We start from the raw sequence: 10,316 nt of genomic DNA, 5'->3' as shown, positions 1-10,316 counted from the left end.
GGTCAGGAAGGAGTTTTACCCCACGGTCAGATTGGCATGGACTGTGGTGGGGTTTAGCCTTCCTCTATAGCAGGGGGCATGGCCTCTACCTGGGATCTCTTGAACTTACATTAACAACCTTTAATAGAAGCAGGTGTTGGCTGCCGTTGTCCCCTTGCTTCCCCTGTGGGAGGTTGGAGTGTGATGCCCTGTGTTGTGTCAGGGATAATAGTAGTTTTATGAAGAGTTTACATGCTGGATTTGTGCAGGATGGTTTGGGTAGGGCTGGCCCTGCTTCAGGCGCAGGGTTGGGTAGATGACCTCCGGAGGTCCCTTCCAGCCTGACTCGTCTAGGATTCGGTGATAACTTTTGAATGTCGCATTCAATGCATCCACATTACAGACAGACCTGCCAGGAAGTGGCCAAGGAAGGGACATTTAATTTTTGGAGCGATTACTTACGTTTTCTCCAATCCTGCGTCTGATCCATTGATCCTGCTTTAGGGCAGGGCCCATGTACTTCTCTCTGCAGAGCACCCCGAACTCTGGGGCTCTGTCGGGCTCGGGCGCGGGCGCGGGTGGACCTGCCCCAGAATGAGGGACAAGGTCTGGACAGCAGAGGACAGCAACCAGAGGCTAAGGCCAAGAAGCCAGGTAAGGACCACGGGGCAAGGTCCACAGGCGGGGCTGAAGCTGAGCTGAAGGAGCCAAGACAGGCCAAAGCCTGGAGAGAGGCTCAGAGCAAGAGCCGAGGGCTCTGGTGGTGGCAGGCACGGAGCCCCACGCACCGCAGCTAATGCTCCCAGCAGCTCGTCCCGGAGGCCGAGTGTGCCTGTGCTCGGGCGTGGGGTTTGTTCCTCCACCACCAGCTGCTCACAGGCCTGGGAGAAGCGCACCGCCTGTTCACCCCCTTGGGACAGCTTCGTAGCAGGCACGTTGGGATCGCTCTGCTAGAAGTACCTCAGTAGCGCCAGGAGCTAAACATTATAGCCTACAGGGGTTCAACAAGCAGGCATGCTCTCTCCTTGCCCTCCGTTACAGTTACAAGGCAGCCAGGTTTCGTGTGCAAAATCTGTTTATTAGCTAAGCTGTCAGGATAACGTGGAAACATGACGCAGGCAGAGATTGAATATCTGCCATGATTGCTTGAGAGAAAATGCGCAGAAGCTGATGCAATAGAAATGTAACCACAACAACCCGAGCAACCTGAACACCTTTGAGCTAGGGGTGTTGCACTCAAATTGTACCCCAGGCTGGATCTGGACTGTGGGACTCCTTGCAGACCCGATACAGCCTGGGGCTTGCAACAGCAGCAGCAGCAGCAGCTATAGCTTCAGCATGGGGCATGTGGGCCAGCAGCTGAGGAGCTGGGGACACCACAGTGGTGACCAGCAAAGAAGCCAGAAGGCAACCGGGGCTGTATCAGCCCTCGCTCACCCTTCTGCCGCTGATCGCCCACCTGCTGGGGTCAGATGAGGAAGTGGCAGACTGGAGCCCCCAGGTTCGATATCGTGGCCTAATATCATATCGGATCAGGCAGCACAGGAGCCATGGGAGGAGGAGAGGGGACTGAGAGGGGAACCCAGGCATGTCAGGTGCTGCATCCATGTTTCCCTAACCCTTACTCCCCGCCCTATCTCTGCACGTGCCCCAGGAGTCTTCTTTTGTCTGGGGGTTACCGTGTTGCGTGTCTGGAGAATCCCTCAAAGAACCACTTGAAGCACAAACCGAAAGTGAGACAGCCTGAATACAAGACTGAACCTTGTTGCCCAAACACTTCCTCTTCTGGATCAGGGGTTTTTGTAAGAAGGGGAAAGAGTAAGCTGCTCCTGGTCGGCCACACCAGTTGCAAGGACTGGGCAGGGAGCTAGGCCAAGATCTTGGGTTCTGACCACCCAGGCTACCCTAAGGTCAGATGAGGAGGTGGCAAACTAGAGGCCCCAGGTCTACGGGGGCTGGCCAGGAACCCCCATATCATGGCCTAAGACTTTTGTAATAAAGCCTTTTGCCTTTCACCTCATCCTTTTCTTCCAATGTTGACTTCTGGGAATCATGCTGTTGTTCAAATGTTTGTGTTGCTTTCCCTTGGGTTTGAACTCCTGGTCCTATGGCTTGTCACCTACTAAAACATGTCCACAATGCCTTTTAGTCGTCTCACCTGCTCGGTTTTTTCTTCTCCAGCAGAGCACCCAAAGTCCACGGTTCCTTCCTTGCCCAGCTGCATCATGGACTTTGAAATCTCTTTTAAAATATCCCTGATGTCGTCATAGTTGGACTCGTCCTGGAGGCTACTGACCATCTGAACAAGCAAACTCAGCAGGCTGTGGTATTCTTTCACCGCTTCCTCTTTCTTGTTCACTTTTGCAAACTTCTCTCTTTCCCGGTACATCTCTTCGCTGATCCTCTGCTGGTCTCTGTGGTCATTTCTTATTTCTTCCTTCTGTTTCTCAAAGGCATCAACTTCCTGTTTGAATTCTGAGATCCTGTCTTCTAATTGGCGGATGGATACCTTCAGCTCCTGCACCGCCTTCTGGGTTGCATACAGAGCTGCCTGAAAACTCGCAGCCAGGACACTCAGCAAGATGGCAACCTGGTTATCCCGGCTCAGTTTGAGGGCATCTCGAATGTATTCTATGGAAACTATATCGAGACAAGAAACAGGATTTTACTTAATTGACCAATGTCTTATAAAACACCCAGCCTGCTGTCTGGAGACATTTTGGGTGGGGGAGTAGGGCCAAGAGAGGGGAGATTGCTGGGACATGCAACCAGTGCTGGATTGAGCAGTGAGTAGTTGAGGGGTGCAGTTGTAGCCGCTTTGATCCCTGCTCCACCCAGCCCGTCAAAACCAGCTGCCTGGGAGAGACAGCAGCAGTCGTGTTTCTACTGAGAGAGCACTGAGGGAATCAGTTGACTTCATGACTCGTATAGCATACCTGAGTCCTTCTGATTTCTTTTCACTCCACACTTGTGGACGACTCTCTCACCTTTTAAATGGTCATGATGTTCCACTTGTCAAACTAGCCTTTCTTCTGCACTGTTGCTGTTTGTCAGCCAGCTCTGTGAATGTCTCTCTTCTATTTGACAGCCCTGCAGGCTGTTTTAAGATCTAGCTTAAAAGCTTAACGCAAATGTGGTTATACCAACTGAGGTGTGAAAATGGCTAATGGTAAAGTATTGGAGGCACTGTTAAGAAGCCCAGGATCGTATTTTTCTGAATCTGAATAAGACATGCACATTTAACCATAAGGATGAAACACTCTCTATGGACTATTTCTGGCTAGTTGGGGAGTTTAAGAGCAGGTTAGATAAGCACATGCGATGGTTTAGTCAGGGAAGATCCTGCTCTGATGCGCTTCTGAATCCCTTTTCAACCATATGCTTTTAAACATAATATATAATCTAGCAAATTAGAGCATGTTCCAACAGAGTTGTATATGTTTTGGCTTTAATCTTAAACTGTATAATATAACTAACTCTAGGCCCACAGCATATTAAGCAAGCTTCTAGTTTCCCCTTAGCTGGAGAAGAAGGTGTCATGTTTTTGTATGTGAAGATGCACCGTACCATCTTCAGCCCACTTTAAAAATCCTAGATCCACCCTATGCCTGTAGCTCAGTTGTCTTGTAGTAACCTTCTTCCCCATGAGGCAGGCTCCCTAGCCAGACTACAACTCCAAGGATGCCTCTGGGGTGCACACTCCCCCTCACCAAGAAATGAAGCAGGTATGGCCCCAAAGGAGGTGTTCTCTGTTTCATACCCCAACTGCGACCTGACCAGTGTTGCGTAGAGGGGGAGGATCACCTCCTGGCCCTGCTCGAGATGCACCTGTGAATGCACGACAAGGTGCGGTTAGCCCTGACAACCGTGACCTCGCATTGTGGGCCCATGTTCATCTTGGAGTCAATAATGACTCCAGGATCCCTTTCTGCCTCCGTGCTCTCAAGAAGGGAGTTTCCCAGTCTATAAGTGTGCTGCTGGTTTCTACTGCCCACGTGCAGCACCCTGCGCTTGTCAGTATTGAAACGCATCCTGTTTTTGCTAGCCCACCCTTGTAACCTATCCAGGTCTTGTTGCAGTCTTTCCCTCCCTACTAGCATGCTCACCTCACCCCAAATTTTAGTATCATCAGCGAATTTATACAGGTTGCAATTCACCCCATCGTCCAAATCGCTGATGAAGAAATTGAACAGCGCGGGCCCAAGGACCGAGCCCTGGGGGACTCCGCTGCCCACTTCCCCCCAGGTCAAATATGACCCATCCACCACCACCCTCTGAGTACGACCCTTGAGCCAATCTGCAATGCATCTGACTGTGTAGGCATCAATGCCACAGTCGCCTAGCTTTTTAATGAGGATGGGGTGGGAGACGGTGTCAAAGGCCTTGCTGAAGTCCAGCAGTTTAGCATAGAGAAGAATCAAAGTTCAAGGCCCCAGAGAATATTTCAGGCTCACAAAGTTGTTTAAAATACAGTTCAAAATCTTCTTATATTTTTCTTACAGAAGCGAGTTCAAAATATTAACTTTTTCTTAGGAAAAGCTGATTTTTTTTTTGTGGAAATGGCTTTTTACCAGAATTGTCATTTCAGTATATTCCCCATGTTTTCTCACACCCCCAAATGAAGAACATATTTTCTTTTTTGTAATGCAAAATAAAGATTTGTGTTTGAGTTGTGGAGAAAGAAAGAGTTGCATACAGCAGGGGCAAAGCCTTTCTGGTTTAGGCCAAAGCTGCAGTTTTAACTCTTTCATGGCTGAATTTGTCAGCAGCTCTTGGCTGCTTTGCCAAAAGCTGAAAGTCTAGCTGCTGCTGAAGACAAGAGTCCATGGGTGGACCTTGACGTTGAAAAGAGCCAAAAACAGTCTGCAGGGCTATGAAATAGGAGAAGGGAAACCAGGAGAAGCTACATTGCAACTTATGCAACAAAAAAGCTGAAGAAAGGGTAGCTAGATTCATGGAACATCGAGACCATTAAAAAGGAGAGAGTTATTATGACCTGATGAACAAAGAGCAATTAGCAGGAAACAAGCAGGTTCTAGTGGGCCATGAAGCCAATTAAATCCCTCCGTACTGCCTGAATAGAAAAGGCTAATTTTGGGGAGGACGTTTCATGTAGTATGCAATAAATATGGTAACTTAGGACATAGTCAGACCTGGTGTGGCCAGCAGAGGCTGTCTTTCCCATCATGCAGGAGTTGCTCACAACTCTGGAGGTGTCCCATGGTTCAGTACCCAGCCTGGAGGCCGCCTCCCCACAAACATCCATCACATTCCCCCCTCTTCACATAGGCTGAGGGCAACTCCATCTCAGCCCTGGGCAACTTTGCAGGGGTTGTAAATGAAAGGGTGGCAGCTGGAGAGATTTCCCCCAGAAATATCCAAGCTGTGATTTAGTGCCAGCAGGAAAAGAGAGACCAGAGTCACTGCTAGAGGCAGCGGGCTGTGTGGGGCAGATGGAGGATTCCCAGGGGCCCCTCTGATGATAGCCAGCCCCAAACTTATCCAGAGGGGCCAACCTATTGACCCCAGAGAGCTTCAAAAGAGCTATGAGGGGAAGTCCTGAGGAATTCAGCCGCCTCTGGACAAGCCCATTCCGGAAAGCAGAGTCAGGGATGATACAGACTTTAATTTTGAGTATTAACACCTTCCTCCTAGGTCTCAACCCCTGGCAGCGACCCTCTCGTGTCTGGAAACTGCCTGTGGTAGCCCACAACTTTCCTGTAATTCACTGGTGGGTAAGTGCGGCCTGTCCTCGATGGCGCCTGACCACTGAGCCCTCTACGGTGCCTCCTTCGGCAGCAGCTCTGGCTGCGGCCCTTGGTGCAATAGTTCAAGCGATCAAGCTACACTCACCTACAGGCCAGTGTCACAAGCAATGTGATACCACAATGGTTGTCAGCCGGGGGTACACGTACCCCTAAGAGTACTTAAAAATGTAGGAGGGTGGGGGGCTTCCACCACTGTACACCCCGGCAGAGGCCCAGCCCCCCCGCCAATCTGTGCACAGCGCAGAGGCAGCTGCAGCTGCCCCCAGAGCGGTGCAATGCCATGTGCCTGACACCCCTGAGCTGCACTGTACCCCCTGCCCACCTGGCAGCAGGACGCACAGGGCATTACACTGCTCCCGGGCAGCTGCCTTTGCCACACACACTGATCGGGGGGGGGGCACATGCCCCCCAGGCCTCTGCTGGGGTATGCTCAGTGGTAGGAGCTGCCCCCACCCCCCGACCCTGGACAAGCTGCCCGGGCTCCAGTTGTCCCACAACCTGGCCCCATTCACCTCATCCCTGCCCCTGTCTGTGCCCTCACCATGGGGACCTCTGTCTGCACCCCCGCCATGGCCCCCACTGACTTACTGGCTGGTAAGGTGAGGGGGCACATGCGTGCATGCGTGTGTGTTCTCAACCCCCCCCACCAACTAATTTTAATAAAAAGGGGTACATGAGCTGAGACTTGGAGACAGCAGGGGTACACTTGTTAAGGAAGGTTGAAACCCCCTGTGCTACCGAACATGGGGAAACACTTTGGTGACCCGCCCCCTCGCCCCCCGGGAAGGCCACACCCCGGCTGTGCTCAGTACCTACCGATGACAGTATAAGCAAACAAGACCACCAGGATGAAGTTCCTTTGGACTTTCTCACACTTCTCCTTCTTCTTCACCTTCTTCAGCTGCTCCCTTACCTGCTGCAGGTGCCACTCAGCCGTGCCAAGCATGCTTTGGGCTTTTTCCATCATCTTCTTGGTCGACACCAAGGTGATGTTCAGCTGACTGATGTGCATTTCCTTCTCCTTCTCTTCATCCTCCAGCCTTTTCCTCTGGAGCAGTAACTCTTTTTTCTGCTCTTTCAAGGTATCCAGGTGCTCTTTGGACTTCTTCTCTGCAGCCTCCAGCTTCTTGGAGGCATAGACAATGTGCCTTTGCATGTCCTGATCCATTCCCGTTCCCGTTCCCGCTGGGGCACGCTGCAGGCATTCGGCAAGAAGCACCAGAGCAGACGCCCCGGCCGCGATGGCGCATTCTGGGCACTCCTGTCTCAGGCGGCAGCTCACGGGAGCCATGGCAGCTGGGCCAGAGGCAGGGGATGTTCAGTCTGCCGAAGGGAGAGATCTGTCAGTGCCATGAACAAGACAGGGAAGATGGGGGTTCGTGCGCTCACTCATTTTCACTCCATGTATCACACCGTGGGGCCTGGAAGGGCGACTCTGCCTGCACAAAAGCCTTGCAAAGGCTATTAACTCATTACAACCCTTCTGTGCCCTTCCTGCGTTTGAGAATTCAAATTTCCCCAACCGAGGATTGGAAAACCGGCAAATGCAGAGCGGAGGTGTGATTTTTGTGGGGGTTATGCCTGTCCCTTGCCTTTGCAAGCCAACCCCTGGAGTCACCTCTTCAGCTGACGTGAATCAGTGGAGCACCCCCCACCTTCCCCCTTGAAAAAACCCAGGGGAATCCACACTTGGACCTCGGTTCCTTCAGGGTAAATCCCAAGCGATCCAGTGGGATCACGCCCGGTCCTAATCCGAGATACTTCAGTATAACCCCGGAGCAGCCCCCTCCCGACTGGGGTGTGCCTGCTGCATCATAATGGAGACGAGGATCTCGCCCCTGGGATCTGTCATCCTGAATGCTGACTGCCCGGCAGCTGTCCTGACTGCCGTCCTGCTCCAGGACAGACCAGTTGGAGCCCAGTGTAAATGCAGCCCACCCCTGCCACCGCAGATCAAGCACAAGGATTCATCCAGCCCAGAATCCACCCCAGCACCTCCCCGGATCGCAGCAGCCGAGTCAGTTTATCCAGCAACGCCCAACGCCCCAGCACCAAAGCAGACCCATGGGCTCTGTCTTTGGGGCTCTCCTGGGGCCCAGCCCAGCTTTGCCTGGCACCTCTGGGGGTCCCTCTTCTCCTGAGTGACTAAAAGAGCTGTGAAATGATCCCACTCCCCCTTCCTTACCTTTCTGTCTGCTTGGTCCTCTTCTCTTCGGTGACTGAACTCCATTGTGACGTCGCAGGGGGGGGGGTTTATACCAGGCTTTGCTGACGTGCTGGTGCCTCAGCGTAACATCAGACGAATCATAAAACTCCACGGCCCCCCGATCTTCCAGTCGGTGAACACCTTCGATTTCTCATCGAGAACCGGAGCGCTAACCCTCTTTGCACCTGCGCAGTCTCTAGCTGGGATGACACCATCCTGCCTTCCCAAATCCAGCTGGGAATGAGCTCCTTCATTGCAGAATCCAGGGTCCTATGTGCCAAGCCCGTCACCAGACAAGACTTCCCCACAGCTCAGTTTCTGCCCCCACCCAAATATCCTTCACCGCCACATAGCTCTTGTGTTGCAGAGACTACCGGCTGGCACTAGCCTGGTGTTACAGTCCGGGCACAGCTCCACGATCTCGCAGAGGGGCTGCGCCTTGCTCTGTTCAAGGCCTCTGGGTGCCTCTGTTCTGGGTCTGTCATTCTCTCTAAGGGTGGGAGACACCAGCAGGGAGGGGGCTCTGCACATTCAGGGTGAGGGGAGTGGGCAAAGGGCATGGAGATGGCTGTCCAGGCTGGCGCCATGGACCAGCAGGAGCTGGGGCGAGGGCAGGCCAGGCTGGCACAGAGACAGGGCCTGTGGAGTGGAGGGGGCTGCGGAGGCCAAGACAGAAAGCTTGAATGAGATGCCCAGTAGCAAGTCTGTGTGTGGGTGGAGGGATCCTGTGCACGTGTGTGGACGGGGTGGGGCATGTCTGCATGTGTGCATGCGTGGGTGGGGAATTTCTACGTGAGTGCATGTGAGTGAAAGGGGAACCTGTATGGGGAGGGGGATTCAGTGTGTGTGTGTGTGTGTGTGTGTGTGTGTGTAGAAGGAGTCTGTGCGTGTGTATGGAGCCCATATGTATATGTGTGTGCAAGAGCAGGAGTCCTTGTGTGTCTATGCATGTGTGTGGGGAGTGCACATGTCTATGTGGATAAGAGGGGGAGCCTGTGGGGGAGCTGGTGTGTGTGTGTGTGTGAGTGTGTGTGTGTATGTGTATGTGTCTGTCTGGCTGTGTGTCTCTAGGAGGGGGAACCCATGTGGGGGGGGCAAACCTGTATGTTTGTGTGGGTGGGAGGGGGAGCCTGTGGGCAAGAGGAGCCCACATATGTGTATATGTAGAAGGAGGATCCTATGTGTGTGAATGTGTGTGTGTGTGTGTGTGTGGAAGGGAAGCCTGTGTGTGGTGTGCATGTGTGTAGCCCATGTGTTTGTGTGTGCATGCATGTGTAGAAGGGGGATCCGTGTGTGTGTGTGTGTGTGTGTGTAGGAGGGGGAGCCTTTGTGTGTATGTGTGTGGGGTGCCCGTGTGTGTGTGTATGTGGCTAGGAGGAAAGTTTGTGGGAGGAGTGTGTGCCAGTGTGTGTCCATACATGTTTGTGAGTGTGTAGGAGGGGGAACCTCTGTGTGTGTGTGTGTATGTGTATGTGTATCCTGTTTGTATGTGTTTGTTTCGGTGTGTGGGTGTGTGAGTGCATGCGTGTGGGAAGCCTGTGGACACTCGGAGGATTTTGGCACCTCCTGGCATGAGACCCCAGGGCCCCGTGTGCACCGGGCTGGGGCAGAAGGCTGCAGGACCAAAGGCAGCAGGGCCTGGGGCTGGGGGGGCCGAGGCGGCCACTTTGGCTGTAGGTGACAGCCACAGGCTGGGTGTGAGGGGCAAGGCAGAGGCCCATGGGGCCGGGAGGACACTGGTGGGACTGAGCCTGCTCTCCAGCGAGCACCGTTGGCTGCCACCCTGCAACAGGGCCTGTGGGCCCCAATCGCTCCTTGGCATGAGCTGCACCAGCCCCTGCCGGGCAGTGGTGACTGGCACCAACGACCAGGCACAGAGGGGCCGGGTGTGAGGGCGACTGAGTCCAACCCTGCCCTCTGAACTGGTGGCAATGGGCATTGGGACATGCCTCTCACAAAACCACCTGGCTGGGCAGCCCCTGCCACCTCTCAACCGGCAGGCATGGAGCAAGCAGCTTCTCCCTCATCCCCACCCTGGCAGCCAGAGCCGGAGAGAGATGAAAGCCCATGAGTCCTTAGGACAGGCCAGGTGGGCCAGTCTGCCTGTCCAGCCGTGCACTCATCATCCCCCTTTCCCCATCGCAGTGCAAACGCCTTAGCTGCATTTCAGGCCGCCTTGCCCAACTCCCATGGCTGCCAGGGCCACGGTGCTGTCAGCCCCGGCCCAGGCCTGGTGCCCCCCAGGCTCCCTTGGGGTTGAGCCTCTCTTTGCAGCCTGGCCAAGGGGTACATGCCCCTCCTGGGGAAGACATGTTATGCAGCATGGACCTGGGGCAGGAGGGAGAGCCCAGAGCAGTCAGTGA

At 53.7% G+C, this 10,316-nt stretch overlaps 1 protein-coding gene across 1 annotated transcript; it reads right to left on the bottom strand.

Annotated features, from left to right (window-relative positions):
- Positions 1–1,042: 1,042 nt before the first annotated feature.
- On the bottom strand, positions 1,043–8,498 carry LOC149852729 (uncharacterized). Its single transcript, XM_090029816.1, has 3 exons — positions 7,933–8,498; positions 6,564–7,070; positions 1,043–2,619 (listed from the first exon to the last, which is right to left on the bottom strand). Exons 2-3 carry the CDS (start codon positions 7,036–7,038, stop codon positions 2,102–2,104), a joined length of 993 nt encoding a protein of 330 aa, XP_089885942.1. The 5' UTR covers positions 7,039–7,070; positions 7,933–8,498; the 3' UTR covers positions 1,043–2,101.
- Between the last annotated feature and the right edge of the window lie 1,818 nt (positions 8,499–10,316).

The sequence above is a fragment of the Crocodylus siamensis genome, chromosome 15, assembly GCF_052110815.1.
Source record: "Crocodylus siamensis isolate JL-2025a chromosome 15, ASM5211081v1, whole genome shotgun sequence".
Lineage (NCBI taxonomy): Eukaryota > Metazoa > Chordata > Crocodylia > Crocodylidae > Crocodylus > Crocodylus siamensis.
This window is presented reverse-complemented; position numbering and strand designations above follow the sequence as displayed.